At 31.1% G+C, this 21036-nt stretch overlaps 3 protein-coding genes across 4 annotated transcripts in view; all 3 read left to right on the forward strand.

The window, feature by feature from the left end:
• LOC143045676 (telomere length regulation protein TEL2 homolog) overlaps positions 1–21036 on the forward strand; it is a 46279-nt gene that overhangs the window by 16286 nt on the left and 8957 nt on the right. For both annotated transcript variants that reach the window (XM_076218355.1, XM_076218354.1), the window contains exon 14: positions 71–142. In XM_076218355.1, the coding sequence (XP_076074470.1) occupies positions 71–142 (72 nt within the window). The remainder of the gene's footprint in view (positions 1–70; positions 143–21036) is intronic.
• Positions 10337–12459, forward strand: LOC143047024 (uncharacterized). The gene is made up of 3 exons (XM_076220017.1): positions 10337–10460; positions 10710–10783; positions 11094–12459. The coding sequence occupies exons 1-3, from the start codon at positions 10436–10438 to the stop codon at positions 12327–12329; spliced, it is 1335 nt and encodes a 444-aa protein (XP_076076132.1). The 5' UTR covers positions 10337–10435; the 3' UTR covers positions 12330–12459.
• Positions 18757–20701, forward strand: LOC143046442 (uncharacterized). Its single transcript, XM_076219604.1, has 3 exons — positions 18757–18853; positions 19084–19157; positions 19466–20701. The coding sequence occupies exons 1-3, from the start codon at positions 18829–18831 to the stop codon at positions 20699–20701; spliced, it is 1335 nt and encodes a 444-aa protein (XP_076075719.1). The 5' UTR covers positions 18757–18828.

The following is a 21036-nucleotide window of genomic DNA, read 5'->3' on the forward strand; positions in this document are numbered from 1 at the left end:
AACTTCCACACAAGACGTCGGGCGTATCATGCGCTCATGGCGCAGCTGTTTATTAGTATTTTATTTTCAGGTTGCTGACTATTTGACAGCAGAGTTCTATGACAGAAACTATAATCTTAGACAGAGAATGGATATATTAGAGGTAAAGTTTCTATCTAATATCTTAGCTATCATTATTATACCTCAGTTATTATTTTCTATATAAAATAAGTACACAATTATTTGACTATTTTTCATATTACAAGCGTTGAACTATTGGACAGGTCAATCGTTTCCAACTATTGGACCTACTTCGATGAAACTATTTGACCGCAAGCATCATTATATTTCGCAGAATTTCTAATACATCTACAGAATTGGAGGATTTTGAAAATACCGCAGGAGTAACGATGTCGCATATTACCTATTGTATCTAGAGTTGACATCAGTGCATTTCAGAATATCAATGAAGTAAACCTTATGGTTGGGTTTCTGCTTTTTATATTACGATAGTTGATTTATCACTGCCATTTATTGTCTGTTTTTTTTCTTCTGTGATAAAATAAAACACTTACTGACTGGATATTCATGGGATAGTAAGTTTATTCTCCCCTCAGATACAACTATTGCCCTCGGCTACGCCTCAGGACAATAGCTGCACCTTGGGAAAAATAAAGTTACTTTTCCTCCGCTCATACCCAGTCAATAAGTATACATTATGTCATTCCTGGTGCAGTCATTTATCATTCATTTCATTTGACACCCAAACTCCAACTCTCAAATTGAGAAATCATAGCTCTGATAGATATATGTATGATTCATTTAGGTACAAAATATGTTTTAATTTTCAGCTTATCTAATCCAAAAGTCCAATGTGAGCTATTCCTTCAATTGTCTTGTCACATGTTTGCCATCTATTGTTCTTCCATTGTCTGTTCAATTAAGAAAGAAAAAAATCTTCCTGCCTGACGCGATGCCAACTGGAACAAAAATAATTAAAAGATATTTTCTTGTGCACATACATGTAGTTTCAAAATGGTTTTTGATTAAAGAAGTTGTTTTTGTTGGCTATTTCTGTTAAATTAAACTAGCAAAAATACAGATTTTAGTCTTTATAGCAGGAGAACTGAAGAACTTTACATTTCTTTTATTTGAAAGTCTACATATTTATGCCCCACCTACGATAGTAGAGGGGCATTATGTTTTCTGGTCTGTGCGTCCGTTCGTCCGTTCGTCCGTCCGTCTGTCCCGCTTCAGGTTAAAGTTTTTGGTCAAGGTAGTTTTTGATGAAGTTGAAGTCCAATCGACTTCAAACTTAGTACACATGTTCCCTATGATATGATCTTTCTAATTTTAATGCCAAATTAGAGTTTTTACCCCAATTTCACGGTCCACTGAACATGGAAAATGATAGTGCGAGTGGGGCATTCGTGTACTGAGGACACATTCTTGTTATGCCCCACCTACGATAGTAGAGGGGCATTATGTTTTCTGGTCTGTGCGTCCGTCCGTCCGTCCGTTCGTTCGTCCGTCCGTCTGTCCCGCTTCAGGTTAAAGTTTTTGGTCCAGGTAGTTTTTGATGAAGTTTAAGTCCAACCGACTTCAAACTTAGTACACATGTCCCCTATGATATGATCTTTCTAATTTTAATGCCAAATTAGAGTTTTTACCCCAATTTCACGGTCCACTGAACATGGAAAATGATAGTGCGAGTGGGGCATTCGTGTACTGAGGACACATTCTTGTTTTATGTTATATTTTTATGCAGATATCTACTGATGCCTAACATGAATTTTAAATATTCATTTGATTAATACATCAAACAAAAATGTACTGGATCATAGACAATTTAGGTTTGATTGTTAAGTGCTTGGTTTTCTGATATCTAGAATATTTCAATTTTTGATAACTGATGTGTTAAAAAATCAAGATAATTACATTGTGTCTTTTCAAAAATTAGTCCTTGATTAATACATGTACTATGTGCTTGCATTTTAGGGATAATTCATTTGCATTCCTCATGTCAGTCTTATAATGAAGACTGGAATTTGACATATAATAAGTTTTGAAAATACAAATATTTTCCTATAATATTCTTATTATCATAACCATTGCAGATACACAAGTACAGAGAGAGTGCTAAATATGTTCATGAATATGCATCTATTTACAAAATGTATATATACAATACATTGGTTTCAAAATAATATAAACTTCAGCCCCCCTCCCCCTACCCATATATTTATTTATACACTATGAACTTGCATAATCTTTTTAGCTCTGACTTTTTGTTTGATTTGCTAATCAATTTTCTAAATTTTAGTTTACTAACACGAGCCAAAAAGTACTTATCAAGGTATTATTTTCTGACGTCATTAAAAAATGGACATTCTAGCAGATAATGAAATTTATCTCCAATGCTACCAATATATCAAAGAAGGCATCTTCTATCATTTCTATTAACATTATCCACTGTCTCTATTGGGAGTCTGTGGTTTGTGCAGATTCAAGACAGTTCAATTGGTCTTGTAATCGCAACTTTAGTGCATTTTTTAACCATATATCATTACCAAAACATTGAGAAATCCAAATATTTGAAAATCCACATTCATCCAATATTTTTTTAACCTTACCCACAAAAAAAATTGTACATATATTATTAACAGTAAATAGTGTTTTCAATAGTGTATATGTGAAAGAAGTCTCTTTAACAGATACTTAAATAATTATAATACAGTTAATGATGTTTTACACGTTCTAAAATAGTGGAAATGAATAAATCACTGAAATATATATCAATTTTAACTCTTGTACATTTTAATTCCTTTGGTGATTTTTATATTTTAACAAATACAATTAAAAAACTTGTTTGTTAATTAATCATCTACTTACATCACACTTATGTTCTGAAATAAGAATTATTACAACTTTCCTATATCCAATTAACACTAAACAGAATTGTTACAATTTAATCTCATTTGGCCTTGAGGTATAATAACAAGTACTTTAGTCATTCATTAAATTAAGTACTTGTTAATTTAACCTAAAGATACACAATTAATAAGTACTTGATGACTGCATTAAGTACTAATTAATTTATAATGTGTAATAATTACTTGTAAGTAATTTTCACACAGTTGTATAGCCTGCATGGTATATATGTTATCTGAAATCTACATTTGTCATCAATTGCAATTTCATCTCTTTATCTTATAATCTACAAGTTTTACATATTGTCTTCTTACAATTACATTTATATCTGAAGAATATAAAAAGCTATAGAAGATATAATCATGAAGAACTTAAATGATTTAAATGGTGAGTTTTATTTTTTTACTTTAATAGCAGGGGTACCTTGTATTTTTGTTTTCCCTCTCAATTTATAATTAATTTACAAGAATTGATAAATTTTCTTTCAAATTCATTTTTAAATACACAATTAATTTCAATTTAACAGTTTGATAATTTCCATGGCAGAGAATAGCTGAACATTCTGAATTAATTTCTTTTTTTCTTAGATATGAATGTTTTATTTCATGCATTGTGTTTGTTATATTTTAGACTGGACTTTGAAAGATACAGATGTACAGAATGACTTCCAAAATGAAAACTATCAAATGTTAGAAGCAAATATGGTAAGTAATATGATTTTTTTGTTAGTTTTTCTTTCAAAAGATTTCATTAAAATTATTTAATTTTGTAATATATAGAATCACATTAAAATGTGACTGAACAAATTTCTGTCTGAAACAAAAATCAGATAAAATATATATACATTAAATTTTGTCATTTGATTTTCCTAATTTTAACTAGTTTTAAATTTTTTTTGTTTTTACTTATATAAATTTCTAACCTCATCTGTGTTTAAATTTATATAAATTTCTAACCTCATCTGTGTTTAAATTTAACTTTTTATTCTTATTCAGCTTGCTATCAAAAGACAAGAACAAGAATTCGTAGCAGATTTTGAAGAGTTAAGACAACAATTCAAAGACGTCTTGTCCACTGCTGGGATAAACCAATCCCAGTTTCCTGTGACTCCAAACAAAAATCTTGTACCAGTTGACCCTATGACCCCCACTTTTATGCTTACACCTAAAGGATTATCTGATTTAGACATTCAGAAATGTCTTCTTATCAACACTTTAAATGACTCTTCATCTTACAGAGACCAGCTTCAGTCTGACGGATGCAGTGATGCAGAACATTCTCCAATGTCTACTGATACTGAGCTATCTGATGATGATGAGGATGAAACCATATTTTTTGAGAGGGAAGTTGAAGGATGTGAAGATGAGGCTGTTTATAATCTAGAAAATTCTTTTCAATTTTCAACTTCATTTATTGCTGGGAATTTTGTTAATGGAAACCAAGATAAGAAACAATCATTTAGATCATCAAAAGGTCAAGGTTCAAATCCTCTGGCCTCTTCCACTATGGTTGAAGAACCAGTAGTTCAAAAGAGATGTAAACCAGTTTGCAGGGGCGTATCGGTTCCAAAAGCTTCATCAACATTGCTGTATAAACCACATCCTGGCAGAATAGTGCAACAGTCTTTTTCACCTGTAATCAAGATTAAAGACCTTCAGATGAAGCGTATATCATCAAATGTATCTAACAAAAGGGAAGCAACTGTATCTAATGAAAGGGAAGTAACTGTAACAAACACCAATACTGAAAGTGTGTTTACATGGTCTCTTCAACATTCCTCAACAGATGTGCCTTTAGAGGAATCTTATTTGAGATCTGTAAAGAAAAGGTCAAACAGGCCATCCCATTCATCCAGACAGATGTCAAAGGTCACGGTAAGATCTAACAAGATGGCTTCAAAACTGAATCTACTTCCAAATGAGACTTTTAATGGAATGTCTTTGATAAAAGTGAAATCTACAAACAAGAATGAAATATTGTCTGACAGTTTGAGCATAGTAAACCCGCTTTACAATTCATCCAGAACAATTCCTCGTAGTAGTACAAGAGCCAATATGCAGAACTGTAGAGCCAAAGACAGTGCAGATGATAAAGTATTTAAGAAACCTGTTGTTACTTCCAATGATGAACAAGTTCGTGTTGAAAGGAAAAATTCTGTTGTGAAAAAACTTTTAAGATTCAGAGAAAGTTTTAAAAAGAAGAATGGTACAACTGATTTACGTACCCTTGCAATGTTGTAAAGACTTAGAATGACAATTTATAGATTTAAATGAACTTTGAACTTGTATAGTGCTATTTACTGTGATAATTATTGTAGATTTTTTTTTAACTTTTTATGAATTGTTATTGATGCTAATAAAAAGGTTGAAAAATTGAATTTGTATTGTAATTCATTTGTTTATCTTAATGAAGAATATTAATGTTTAAGTTGGTCAAGTTCTCTCATATGATATAAGTTGGTCAAGGTCACTCATATGATATAAGTTGGTCAAGGTCACTCATATGATATAAGTTGGTCAAGGTCATTCATATGATATAAGTTGGTCAAGGTCACTCATATGATATAAGTTGGTCCAGGTCACTCATAAGATATAAGTTGGTCAAGGTCACTCATATGATATTAGTTGGTCAAGGTTACTCATATGATTTTCGTTGGTCAAGTTCACTCAAATGATATATTTTGGTCAAGGTCATTCATATGATATAAGTTGGTCAAGGTCACTCATATGATATAAGTTGGTCAAGTTCTCTCATATTATATAAGTTTGTCAAGGTCACTCTTATGATATAAGTTGGTCAAGGTCATTCATATGATATACGTTGGTCAAGGTCACTCATATGATATTCGTTGGTCAAGTTCTCTCCTATGATATAAGTTGGTCAAGTTCTCTCATATGATAAAAGTTGGTCAAGGTCACTCTCATGATATATGTTGGTCAAGGTCACTCATATGATATAAATTGGTCAAGGTCACTCATATGATATAAGTTGGTCGTGGTCACTCATATGATATAAGCTGTTTAATGCTTGGTAAAATTTGTTGTTTATTTACGTCTTTAGTAACATACAGTTTGCATTAGTGAAAGGAGATGTTGGATATAGATTCCTACATTGCAACAAGTGTATTACGATATTTGTCCACTCGAGACAGTTTAATTTTATTATTTAAAGCGCGAGGCTTGCCAACTGTCGAGAGTGGAGAAATATCGTAATACACGAGTTATAGTGTCGGAATCTGTTTCTCTAATGACTTAAATCATTCTTTTTCAAAGATTTTCAGAAACTTGTGTTCTTTATATGCGACGTCATCAGGCAAGGTCGCCTTTTTTCATGACGTCACAATAGGAAAATTGAGAAGAAAACAAAACATTTTGACGTCATAATCAAATTTTGAGTAATCATTTGCTGAGAACAGATTTTTCACTAGTGAGGAGAAATATTTTTCTCACATCAGTTAGGAAATGTGAAAAAAGCACAAAAATTAGAGAAAAATAATTAGACAGTAACCATACAAAAAGAAAACAAAAAGAAATCTAGAAGTAAACATGCAGTATCTAACAATTAACAAGTGTCAATTCTTAATGAGAAAGATTCTAGAAAAACTGTGAATAAATTTACCCGGCAATTATGATTTCACAGACTATGATATTTGGTAAAGGTTTAAAAAGCATTAGAATATAACAAAAGTAAATCACCAAATTCCTTATTTGGGTCAGATTTGTAAACTATTTGGAGGTTAGGCTTGTTTTCCACTGACTTTGTAATGGAAGTCCATGCCATCACAATGATCACATTTTACTGAACTGAACCTCATTTTCATGGTTTAATGGTCAATGATAAGTTTTTATATTTTTGTCAGTTTATCAGATGCTATAAGCAATAGGTCAACTATATTTGGTGTATGGAATGATTGTAAGGTGTATATATCTATATGGCAAGGTTCATATGACCTTGACCTAATTTTCATTGGTCCTTGGTCAATGTTAAACTTTTTGGTTTTATTGTTTTTCAAGTTCTTTTAGCTATAGGACTACCATATTTGGTGTACTGAATGATTGTAAGGTGTAAATTTCTGTCTGGCATGGTTTATTTGACATAATTACACTTTATATAAGAATGCCTGATTTTGATTGGTTGTTAGCCTGCATATTTTTTGGCATATTCTAACATTTTTTCCTTATTTCAAACGAATTTGCCTGTTTTTCACCACTGCCGTCCAATTTGCCGCAAACTACCCTCTATGCCATGGCATTTGTCATTTTGGATATTCTTTTATACCCTTGGAAGCCTTTTCCTGTCAAAATTATTCGGAACTTTTCTCACTTTATCCTGATTATTAAGACAACATGGTTAAGCACTCTCAATCCTCCTATTGATTGACTGAGTTAAACAGAAAACTGTCAGAGATATACATGTGTAAGGAAAAAAACACATCTATAAAAATGAACGATTTGATGATGGAATAACAATGAAATTTACACATATAGATTCCATGATGTTACAAAAAGACAGCACTAACGCGTATAAGTACATGTATAATTCCCAGGATACTATGATTTGCCTTCACATGTACAGACAGTTTCAATAAAAATCTATTTGGTTTTATTAATTATAGAATAACTATCGAAGAATTCAAATAGAGAAAAATATTCAACAAGTGAACGAACAACACATTAATTCACAATTGCGCGTAGTGCATGAGTTAATTATCAGTGTTGTTCGGTCACAAATTGAATATTTTTCGATATTTGAATTCTTTAATTAGTTATTCTTTTTATTACATTGGCAAATGGTTTTTTTAAAGAAATTAATGTTAAACATGTAAGGAACTATATATCTTTTTTCTAAGCATTCACAATTTGTTTTGATCCACCGTTATTGACGTCTTGACAAAGCCTATTGTTGTATGATGTTAGAGAGTAAAATAACCACGTTTATTTCACATGTGAAATTATCGGTTTTTATTTAACTGGGAAATCAAGGTAATTCATTGCAACCAATGTAATAAACAGATATATCATGTTATGGAGGGGTATTTGCAAAAAATACCAGTCTTGGGACATAATTCCCTCTTCTAGTGACTTGAGAAAATTTCACAGTCCCTTTTCTCTATGTTTTACTGTTAGACGCTGTCCCAGGTTTGGAGAAGGATTGGTCCCTTCAAACATGTTAAACCCTCAGGAACCTGAAGTTCAGTGTTTGTAGTTGGTTCAATGTCTGTCATATTTGCTTTTCCTAACTTACAGTCATAAATTATGCCTTAAATTTCTCAATTGAATAGTTCCATATTTTTCATGTCAGGGTCTTCATAGCCAACTATACAGAATGGTTTTTTTTCATTGTTGAAGAATGTAGGTTTGCCTACAGTTGCTAATATCCACTTTATTTAAACTTTGCTCTCATTGACAATCACACCAGATCTCCTTATTATTATATATCTATATCCTTTTGAACCAGATTTTTGTGACAAAAATGTCTGTTATTGATTTGGGGATGTACGGCGGGCGGTCGGGCTGTCGGGCGGGCGGCAACCAAATGTTGTCCATGCATTTACTCATTAACCGTTCAACCAAAGCTTTTAAAATTTTAATATGTTGTTACTGACAACAAAACGAAGGTCAAGTTCAATAATGACGATTTTGACTTTTACCGTTCAGGAGTTATGGTTCTTGAATGATTGAAAAATGGCATTTTCAGTCCTGTCCGTGCATTTACGCATGAACTGTTCAACCAAAGCTTCCCAAATTTTAATATGTTGTTACTGATGACAATATGGAGGTCAAGTTCAATAATGTCGATTTTGTCTTTTACCGCTCAGGAGTTATGGTTCTTGAAAGATCGAAAATGGCTATTCCAGTTGTGTCCGTGCATTTACTCATGAACTGTTCAACCAAAGCTTCCCAAATTTTAATATGTTGTTACTGATGACAAAATGGAGGTCAAGTTCAATAATGTCGATTTTGACTTTTACCGTTCAGGAGTTATGGTTCTTGAAAGATTGAAAAATGACTATTCCAGTCGTGTCCGTGCATTTACTCATGAACTGTTCAACCAAAGCTTCCTTAATTTTAATATGTTGTTACTGATGACAAACTGGAGGTCAAATTCAATAATGTCGATTTTGTCTTTTACCGTTCAGGAGTTATGGTTCTTGAAAGATCGAAAAATGGGGTTTCCATTCATGTTGTTGCATTTAATCATGAACCATTCAACCTAAGCATTTCAAATTTTAATATGTTGATACTGATGACAAAATGGAGGTCAAATTTGATATTGACAATTTTCACTTTCACCGTTCATAGGTTATGGTTCTTTTGATATTGGCAGGACACAAATAAATATTAATAAATACGGTTTGCTGTCGTTGTGACAGCCTCTTGTTATAATGTGTAATGATATTTTGGTATTGCACTAAGTCAGGTTTCTCAGACTGTATATGATATTTTAAACTAAATCCTTTGGATATGTTCAAATTGATACGTTTTTCTGGGAGAGCATGTTTTATTTATATGTTGTAATTGTCTTTGGGCTAGGTTTCAGTTACTGTGAGTACTCTTATTTTGATGCTTTGTATCTTTTATTTTGATATTTTAAGCCTATTGCAACTGACTTTTCAGAGTTTTCGCATGTCATGCTGTTACACCACTGTCCCAGGTTAGATGAAGATTGAGGGCTCACTAACATGTTTAACCCAGTACATTCTGTATGTGCCTGTTCCAAGTCGTTGAGGGCTCACTAACATGTTTTACCCAGCTACATTCTTTATGTGCCTGTTCCAAGTCATTGGTTCTTCTCTATCATAATTCATTTTGTTAATTGTTTAGTTATAAAATAGGCCATAAGTATTCTCTGTTGAATTGTTTTACATTTTTCATGTTTTTCATGCAAATTTGGATTTGAAAATATGTTGTTCTACAAGAACTTTTTGTTTTAATTTGCTTATGACGAGGGTTGTTTTAAATTAAACTTAATTTTGCAATTTTAAACATTTATTTAAAATGACCAACAAAGATTTTAAACATTTTTATAAAATTGAAATTGCCTTGTATTGCTAGTAATGAAATCAAAATATGACCCATGCATATGTTATTAATCATTTAGAAAAATACAAATTAAAAGCACTTTTGTTAATTAATCACATCCTACTCATTTTCTGACTTAAAAAATGTGTCAATTTTCTTACAATTAATTAACACTAGCAGAATTGTTAATTAACACAAAATTTAATCTCATTTGACCTAAAGGTACAAATAACATGTACTTGATTCATTAAATTAAGTACTTGTTAATTTAACCTAAAGATACATAATTAACAAGTACTTGGTGACTGCATTAAGTACTAATTAATTTGTAATGTGTAATAATTACTTGTAAGTAATTTTCACACAGTTGTATAGCCTGCATGGTATATATGTTATCTGAAATCTACATTTGTCATCAATTGCAATTTCATCTCTTTATCTAATAATCTACAAGTTTTACATATTTACTACTTACAATAAACAATATTTGAGAAGATTTCATCATGAAGAACTTGAATAATTTAAATGGTAAGTTTTATTTCTTAGAATTTATAAAGGATGTTTTTAGTTCTACTTTTAAATTCAATTGCTGATAAAAAAAGAAAATTTATGTTTTTAATTTATTGAGTAATATGTAAATATTTACAAGTTTTACTGTTCAGAAAACAGTCCATGGTAAACATGGTAAACAAGTAATTGTTTCAATGGATTCAATTTTCATGAAACATTTTTTTTATTATAATATTTTATTTAAATTTAAATTTTTTATTTTTTTAGACTGGACTTTGAAAGATACAGATGTACAGAATGACTTCCAAAATGAAAACTATCAAATGTTAGAAGCAAATATGGTAAGTTATCTAATGTATTTGTTTTCGTAATTATCCTTTTCAAATATTTCTTAGAAGGTTTCCATGTGATACTAGAAAAACAAAATGTAGCCAACAACTTTCTCTTCCAATAATCGAATAAGATATTTTTTGTATAAACAATGAATTAGATTTTTGTCTGATAACATTTCTGTGTTAACAATGAAATTTTTCTGTGCTAACATTAAAGCTAAACATGTTCTAATAACAATTATAACGATAGTGTTAATAACAAAATTAGATACAAATTCTGTAATTTAACTGTTTTAAAATCTAGTTTTTTCTTATTCAGCTTGCTATCAAAAGACAAGAACAAGAATTCTTAGCAGATTTTGAGGAGTTACGACAACAATTCAAAGACGTCTTGTCCACTGCTGGGATAAACCAATCCCAGTTTCCTGTTACTCCAAACAAAAATCTTGTACCAGTTGACCCCATGACCCCCACCTTTATGCTTACACCTAAAGGATTAACAGATTTGGATATTCAGAAATGCCTTCTTATCAACACTTTAAATGACTCCTCATCTTACAGAGACCAGCTTCAATCTGATGGATGCAGTGATGCAGAACACTCTCCAATGTCTACCGATACTGAGTTCTCTGATGAGGAGGATGAAACCGTATTTTTTGAGAGGGAGGTTGAAGGCTGTGAAGATGAGGCTGTTTATAATCTAGAAGATTCATTTCAATTTTCTACCTCGTTTATTGCTGGGAATTTTGTTAATGGAAACCAAACGAAAAAACAATCATTTGGATCATCAAAGGGTCAAGGTTCAAATCCTCTGGCTTCTTCCACCATGGTTGAAGAACCAGTAGTTCAAAAGAGATGTAAACCAGTTTGCAGGGGAGTATCTGTTCCAAAAGCTTCATCAACATTGCTGTATGAACCACGTCCTGAGAGAAAAGTGCACAAGTCTTTTTCACCTGTAATCAAGATCAAAGACCTTCAGATGAAGCCTATATCATCAAGTGTATCTAACAAAAGGGAAGCAACTGTTGAAAGGGATGTAACTGTTACAAACACAAATACTGAAAGTGTGTTTACATGGTCTCTTCAACATTCCTCAACAGATGTGCCTCTAGAGGAATCTTATTTGAGAACTGTAAAGAAAAGGTCAAACAGGCCGTCCCATTCATCCAGACAGATGTCAAAGGTCACGGTCAGATCTCACAAGATGGCTTCAAAACTAAATCTACTTCCAAATGAGACTATTAATGGAATGTCTTTGATAAAAGGAAAATCTACAAACAAAAATGAAATATTGTCTGACAGTTTGAGCATAGTAAACCCACTTTACAATTCATCCAGAACAATTCCTCGTAGTAGTACGAGAGCCAATATACAGAACTGTAGAGCCAAAGACAGTGCAGATGATAAAGTATTTAAGAAACCTGTTGTTACTTCCAATGATGAACAAGTTCGTGTTGAAAGGAAAAATTCTGTTGTGAAAAAACTTTTAAGATTCAGAGAAAGTTTTAAAAAGAAGAATGGTACAACTGATTTATGTACCCTTGCAATGTTATAAAGACTTAGAATGACAATTTATAGATTCAAATGAACTTTGAACTGGTATAGTGCTATTTACTGTGATAATTATTGTAGAAATTTTTTACTTTTTATGAATTGTTATTGATGCTAATAAAAAGGTTGAAAAATTGAATTTGTATTGTAATTCATTTGTTTATCTTAATGAAGAATATTAATGTTTAAGTTAGTCAAGTTCTCTCATATAATATAAGTTGGTCAAGGTCACTCATATGGTATAAGTTTGTCAAGGTCACTCATATGATATAAGTTGGTCAAGGTCACTCATATGATATAAGTTGGTCAAGGTCACTTATATGATATTTGTTTGTCAAGGTCACTCATATGATATACATTGGTCAAGGTCATTCATATGATATAAGTTGGTCAAGGTCACTCCTATTATATAAGTTGGTCAAGTTCTCTCATATTATATAAGTTGGTCAATGTCACTCTTATGATATAAGTTGGTCAATGTCACTCATATGATATACGTTAGTCAAGGTTACTCATTTGATATAGGTTAGTCAAGGTCACTCATATGATATAAGTTGGTCAAGTTCTCTCATATGATATAAGTTGGTCAAGTTCTCTCATATGATATTTGTTGGTCAAGGTTACTCTCATGATATTTGTTGGTCAAGGTCACTCATATGATATAAGTTGGTCAAGGTCACTCATATGATATAAGTTGGTCAAGGTCACTCATATGATATAAGTTGGTCAAGGTCACTCATATGATATAAGTTGGTCAAGTTCTCTCATGTTTAAGCTGTCTAATGCTTGGTAAGATTTGTTGTTTATTTACGTCTTTAGTAACATACAGTTTGCATTAGTGAAAGGAGATGTTGGATATAAATAATTAGACAGTGACCATACAAAAAGAAAACAAAAAGAAATCTAGAAGTAAACATGCAGTATCTAACAATTAACAAGTGTCAGTTCTTAATGAGAAAGATTCTAGAAAAACTGTGAATAAAATTTACCCGGCAATTTTGATTTCACAGACTATGATATTTGGTAAAGGTTTAAAAAGCATTAGAATATAACAAAAATAAATCACCAGATTCTTTATTTGCGTCAGATTTTAAACTATTTGGAGGTTAGGCTTGTTTTCCACTGACTTTGTAATGGAAGTCCATGCCATCACAATGATCACATGGTGTTTGTTGTTATCCATCTTGATAAACAATTGATCTGAAAAATCAATAAGCCAATCTTGACCAAATTAGCCACAAAAATTGTTAAAAGTCAACTTACACATTCCCACCACATTCTGTATATGCCTTTCCCAATATGTTGTGTACAGAATGATTGTCAGGTGTACATGTCTGACTGACAGGTTTCATCTGACCTTGATCTCAACTTCATTGTTCGTGTGACAGTGTTTAGACTTTATGGTTTTGTCTTTTACTTGGTTACTATAAGAAATAAAGCCACTATAATTGGTGTGTGGAATGATTGTAAAGTGTACATGTTTGGTGTGAGCCAAGGCTCTGTGTTGACCTTTCATTTTTACTTCCTTTTACTTTTATAAATTGTGACTTGGATTGCGAGTTGTCTCAAAGGCAAGCATACCACATCTTCTTATATCTATGACAGTCTGGCAAGTTTTACTGAACTGAACCTCATTTTCATGGTTTAATGGTCAATGATAAGTTTTTGTAATTTTGTCAGTTTATCAGATGCTATAAGCAATAGGTGAACAATATTTGGTGTATGGAATGATTGTAAGATGTCTGTCTGGCAATGTTCATATGACCTTGACCTAATTTTCATTGGTCCTTGGTCAATGTTTAACTTTTTGGTTTTATTGTTTCTCAAGTGTTTTTAGCTGTACAGTACTGAATTATTTTAAGATGTAAATGTCTGACTGGCATGATTTATTTGACATAATTACACTTTATATAAGAATGCCGGATTTTGATTGGTTGTAAGCCAGTTTATTTTTTGCATATTCTAACTTTTTTTCCTCATTTCAAATGAATTAGCCTGTTTTTCATCGTTGCCGATGAATTTGCCTCAAATTCCCCTCTCTGCCTTGGTATTTGCCATTTTGGATATTCCATGAATTCAATGATAAGTAAAACAGGCCAGACATTTCAGCCTGTGCACTCTTGTTATAGTTTGCTGTATGTTTTACTATTACACCACTGTCCCAGGTTAGGAGAAGGATTGGCACATGTTAAACCCTGCCACATTTAAATGTGCCTGTCCCAAGTCAGGAACCTGAAGTTCAGTGTTTGTAGTTGGTTCAATGTCTGTCATATTTGCTTTTCGAAACTTAGAGTAATAAATAGGCCTTAGTTTTCACAATTGAATAGTTCCATATTTTTCATGTCAGGGTCTTCATAGACAACTATACAGAATGGGTTTTTCTCATTGTTGAAGAATGTATGATTGCCTATAATTGCTAACATCCACTTGATTTAAACTTTGGTCCTATTGACCATCATAACACATCTCCTTATTATTATATATGTTCCAGACCATATGAGTATTTGGACCGTATACATATACTCGTAAAGTCCGGTACTACCTGTACGGTCGGACTGTATGAGTATACACGTATGGTCCAGTACGAGCTGACCATACATGTTATTAGATAATATGGGTTAAATTTAAACAAATTAACATTAATCACAATCTTTATTTTTAGTTTTACTAATTAATATTATTACAATTACACTGATAAAATGAACAAATGAACAATTGAAATTAAATATTTGTTTAATATTATATCTTTATCCTAATTTTGGTACTCTCAACCAATGTTACACTTGCTACCACAAGTTACGCACTAATATTTTTCACATTTACATTTTTGCAGTTCGAGTATGTTTCTTAGCATTTGCATATTTTTGTAAAGTTGCTAAATATTCTAAAACATTTGTCCTCCCACATTATATTTACTTTCGATATTTTCAATTTTAGTGATCATAATTCAATTATTTTACTGAGTGATCGACATACTAGATACAAGAGATTAACAGATTCAATCAGTGTGATTTTTTAAAATCATTAAAAGATAAAGTTGTTTTTTTCAATTACAATTAAACTTTTTTATATCAATTTGAGAGTTAAGGATGTACTTAGGTGAGGTTAGGTGAAAATTAATAAATTAAGAAGTTAAAATTGATACTATAAGCTTGTAGAGCATTAATTAAGGATAAAAATAAGCTAAAAATATTGATAGGTCATGAACCTCCTTTTCGAGATATTTGAGATTTAAAATATGGCGGGAAAAGGCTGACTCTGACTTTTACCTTATATTTGCATTAGTATTATTAGGTCTCAAAACAAAAGAAAGTTATATTGATCTGTTATATACATCTAATTAACTTTGCCAACTTCTTAATATTAATCAGACCATAAGCGTACGGTCCGACCGTATGAGTATTTTGAAAAAGTATGCATACCATCCAGACCCTACGCGTACGGTCCAAATACTCATACCGTCTGGAACATATATCTACATCCTTAATGTGTAACGTTATTTTGGTATTGCACTAGGTCAGGTTTCTCAGACTGTTTATGATATTTTAGACTAAATCTGTTGGATGTTTTCAAATTGATACTTTCGTCTGGGAGGGCATATTTTATTTATTAGTTGTAATTGTCTTTCAGCTAGGTTTCAGTAAGTGTGAGTACTCTTATTTTGATGCTTTGTGTCTTTTGATTTTGTGCCTTGTACTTTTATTTTGATATTTTGCAACTGATTTTTCAGAGTTTTCATATGTCGTGCTGTACACCACTGTCCCAGGTTAGGGGAAGGTTGAGGGCTCACTAACATGTTTGACCCCTGCTGCATTCTTTATGTGCCTGTTCCAAGTAGTTTGTTCTTCTCTTTCACAATTGTTTTTGATATAAAATAGGCCATAAGTATTCTTGTTTGAATTGTTTTAAAGCTGACTATGCAGTGTGCTTTTCTCATTGACGTTGAAGGCAGTACAGTGACCAATTTTTTATAGGCCTTTTTCAGTACAGCATGGGAAATTGACATATAATCTATCATACAACAGGATGAAAACATGTAGACATTTTTATTCTTGAAAAGCATCTTATTGGCTGTGAAGTACAAGCTTATGACAAGGGTTGTTCTAAATTAAATTCAAAATATTGCAATTTCAAATTCAACATTTATTTAAATAAAAATGACCAAAAAAGAGCTAAAACATTTTTAGAAAAATTTCCTTGTAAAGCTAGTAAAGAAATCAAAATTTGACCAATGCATATGTTATTATATTGCTGTTTCGTTGACTACAAACAGACATTTGACTCTGTAACCAGACTTAAATTATGGTTGAAACTATCAAGAGTTGGTATAACAGGCAAATTACTGTCTGTTTTAAAATCAATGTATTCTACTGTAAAAGTATGTGTGAAAGTTGATGGGTTTTCTTCTGAGCAGTTTACAAGTTCAGTTGGTCTTATACAAGGGGAAGTTCTTTCTCCGATTCTTTTTCGTTATATGTAAATGACTTTGAAATTGGGAATTTCTACGTAGTAGTAATATACCATAAGACTTGGCATTATTTTTACTTATGAGTTATGTATGCTGATGACATGATTTTATTTTCTGATTCAGTTATTGGCTTGCAAGATATGTTAGACACCTTATTATTATATACTTGTAAATGGGGTTTGACTGTAAATATTGCCAAAACAAAAAATATGGTATTTAGAAACGGAGGTTTTGTAAAAGACGAAAAAAATTGGTATTATGATGGCAATGATAGTGGATGAATTTTGTTACCTTGGTGTACTGTTAAATTTTAACGGTAAATTTGCTAAAGCTCAAAAACATTTAGCTGAGCAAAGTAGAAAAGCTGTATTTGTTTAAAGTCGAAGGTTTCGTCATTGTATTTGAATGTTTTTACATATTTGAATTTATTTGATACTTACATTAGCAGTATTTTATGTTATGGTTGTGAAATATGGGGCTTTCATAAAACTCCAAATATTGAATAATACAACTTGATTTTTGCAAAAATATATTAGGTGTCAAACAGTGTACAACAAATGTTATGGTTTATTTTGAATTGGGTAGATATCCTTTGATATATTTTAGAATATACAAAATAGTGAAGTACTGGTTAAAATTGTTATTCACAAGCAACTGTATTCTTAAAAACTGCTACTTGGAACAACTGTATAATTTCTGTAATATTAGAAGCAGTTAGATTTATCAACTACAACAACCATTATTTAACTTAGGTTTAAATGAGATCTGGTATAACCAAGACAATTTGATTATTGATACAAATTTATTATTATTTGTAAAAACAAGGATATATGATCAAGAAAAATAGGCTTTGAATGATCAACTGAACGTTTCATCTAAGTGTTATATATATAAATATATTGTCAATAATGTATGTTTACAGAATTATCTAACTAAACATATGAATTTTAGAGTGTATTTAACTCGCCTTAGATTGTCTTCTCATAATTTGTTTGTTGAAGTAGGCCGTTGTCATGAAGTAAATAGGTTAGATAGAAAGTGTACTCTTTGTACTTTGAATATCACTGAAGACGAATTCCATTTTGTTTTACAATGTGAATGCTATAGAGACATAAGGAGACAGTTTATTAAACATTATTATTATAGACATCTATCGTTGTTTAAATAAGTGCAACTTCTCAGCACTGAAAATATAAATGATTTGCGTAATTTGTGTAAATTCTTGTTTAATGCACTTAATCATAGGACCAAACTGTTATTGGTCAATACTTGATATTTATTTGCTTCTCTGATGTATTATGTCATATTGTGTTATAAAAATGTATTTGTATTTATTGCACAAATAAGCATAATGTGCTTAAAGTAATACAGAATTGAATTGAATTAATCATTTAGAAAAATACAAATTCAAAAGCATTTTTGTTAATTAATCATGTAATTAATTACATCCTACTCATTTTCTGACTTAATTTAATTTTGCAATTTCAAACATTTATTTAAAATGACCAACAAAGATTTTACACATTTTTATAAAATTGAAATTGCCTTGTATTGCTAGTAATGAAATCAAAATGTGACCCATGCATATGTTATTAATCATTTAGAAAAATATAAATTAAAAGCACTTTTGTTAATAAATCATGTAATTACATCCTACTCATTTTCTAACTTAAAAAATGTGACAACTTTCTTACAATTAATTAACACTAGCAGAATTGTTAATTAACACAAAATTTAATCTCATTTGACCTAAAGGTAACAATAATACATGTACTTGATTCATTAAATTAAATACTTGTTAATTTAACCTAAAGATACATAATTAACAAGTACTTGGTAACTGCATTAAGTACTAATTAATTTGTAATGTGTAATAATTACCTGTAAGTAATTTTCACCCAGGTGTATAGCCTTGGTATATATGTTATCTGAAATCTACATTTGTCATCAATTGCAATTTCATCTCTTTATCTAATAATCTACAAGTTTTACATATTTACTACTTACAATAAACAATATTTGAGAAGATTTCATCATGAAGAACTTGAATAATTTAAATGGTAAGTTTTATTTCTTAGAATTTATAAAGGATGTTTTTAGTTCTACTTTAAAATTTAATTGTTGATAAAAAAAGAAAATTTATGTTTTTAATTTATTGAGTAATATGTAAATATTTACAAGTTTTACTGTTCAGAAAACAGTCCATGGTAAACATGGTAAACAAGTAATTGTTTCAATGAATTCAATTTTCAATATTTTATTATAATATTTTTTTTTTTTTTTTTTTTAGACTGGACTTTGAAAGATGCAGATATGCAGAATGACTTCCAAAATGAAAACTATCAAATGTTAGAAGCAAATATGGTAAGTTATCTAACATATTTGTTTTTGTAATTATCTATTTCAAATATTTCTTAGAAGGTTTCCATGTGAAACTAGAAAAACAAAATGTAGCCAACAACTTTCTGTTCCAACAATCGAATAAGATATTTTTTGTATAAACAATGAATTATACTTTTGTCTGTAAACATTTCTGTGTTAACAATGAAATTTTACTGTGCTAACATTAAAGCTAAACAGTTCTAATATGATTATAAATATAGTGTTAATAACGAAATTAGATACAAATTCTGTAATTTAACTGTTTTAAAATCTAGTTTTTTCTTATTCAGCTTGCTATCAAAAGACAAGAACAAGAATTCTTAGCAGATTTTGAGGAGTTACGACAACAATTCAAAGACGTCTTGTCCACTGCTGGGATAAACCAATCACAGTTTCCTGTTACTCCAAACAAAAATCTTGTACCAGTTGACCCCATGACCCCCACCTTTATGCTTACACCTAAAGGATTAACAGATTTAGATGTTCAGAAATGCCTTCTTATCAACACTTTAAATGACTCTTCATCTTACAGAGAACAGCTTCAATCTGATGGATGTAGTGATGCAGAACACTCTCCAATGTCTACTGATACTGAGATATCTGATGACGAGGAAGAAACTGTATTTTTTGAGAGGGAGATTGAAGGATGTGAAGATGAAGATGTTTATAATCTAGAAGATTCATTTCAATTTTCTACTTCATTTATTGCTGGGAATTTTGTTAATGGAAACCAAGAGAAGAAACAATCATTTGGATCATCAAAAGGTCAAGGTTCAAATCCTCTGGCCTCTTCCACTATGATTGAAGAACCAGTAGTTCAAAAGAGATGTAAACCAGTTTGCAGGGGAGTATCTGTTCCAAAAGCTTCATCAACAATGCTGTATAAACCACGTTCTGGGAGAAAAGTGCACAAGTCTTTTTCACCTGTAATCAAGATTAAAGATCTTCAGATGAAGCCTATATCATCAAGTGTATCTAACAAAAGGGAAGCAACTGTTGAAAGGGATGTAACTGTTACAAACACAAATACTGAAAGTGTGTTTACATGGTCTCTTCAACATTCCTCGACTGATGTGCCTCTAGAGGAAGCTTACTTGAGATCAGTAAAGAAAAGGTCAAACAGGCCATCCCATTCATCCAGACAGATGTCAAAGGTCACGGTCAGATCTCACAAGATGGATTCAAAACTGAATCTTCTTCCAAATGAGACTATTAATGGAATGTCTTTGATAACAAGGAAATCTACACACAAGAATGAAATATTTTCTGACAGTTTGAACATAGAAAACCCACTTTACAATTCATCCAGAACAATTCCTCGTAGTAGTACAAGAGCCAATATGCAGAACTGTAGAGCCAAAGACTGTGCAGATGATAAAATATTCAAGAAACCTGCTGTTACTTCCAATGATGAACAAGTTCATGTTGAAAGGAAAAATTCTGTGGTAAAAAAACTTTTAAAATTCAGAGAAAGTTTTAAAAAGAAGAATGGCACAACTGATTTACGTACCCTTGCAATGTTATGAAAATAAGAATGAATATTTATAGATCTAAATGAACTTTGAACTGTTATAGTGCTATTAACTGTGATAATAATTGTAAATAACTTGTTACTTTTTTATGAATTGTTATTGATGATAATAAAACGATTGAAAATTATAATTATAGTTTATTTGATTGTCTAAATGAAGATTAATAATTTTTAAGTTGACTCACACATATGATAAAAGCCATCTTATACTTGATAGATATTTTGTTCCTGGAAGCAATGCCATGATAAGTTTCATTCATTTGTGTGAACAAAAGTCGTTGAGTATGCATGAGACAGTTCCCCAACAAAAACAATGCATAAATGAGACAG

This window comes from Mytilus galloprovincialis, chromosome 9 (assembly GCF_965363235.1).
Source record: "Mytilus galloprovincialis chromosome 9, xbMytGall1.hap1.1, whole genome shotgun sequence".
Taxonomy (NCBI): Eukaryota; Metazoa; Mollusca; class Bivalvia; order Mytilida; family Mytilidae; genus Mytilus; species Mytilus galloprovincialis.

Bases quoted from the DNA above. Each gene is read 5' to 3' on its own strand.
- LOC143047024 (XM_076220017.1), top strand. From the start codon at position 10,436: ATGAAGAACTTGAATAATTTAAATG. The intron at 10,461-10,709 runs GTAAGTTTTATT...TTATTTTTTTAG, and splicing joins GAACTTGAATAATTTAAATG to ACTGGACTTTGAAAGATACA. The intron at 10,784-11,093 runs GTAAGTTATCTA...TTTCTTATTCAG, and splicing joins AAATGTTAGAAGCAAATATG to CTTGCTATCAAAAGACAAGA.
- LOC143046442 (XM_076219604.1), top strand. From the start codon at position 18,829: ATGAAGAACTTGAATAATTTAAATG. The intron at 18,854-19,083 runs GTAAGTTTTATT...TTTTTTTTTTAG, and splicing joins GAACTTGAATAATTTAAATG to ACTGGACTTTGAAAGATGCA. The intron at 19,158-19,465 runs GTAAGTTATCTA...TTTCTTATTCAG, and splicing joins AAATGTTAGAAGCAAATATG to CTTGCTATCAAAAGACAAGA.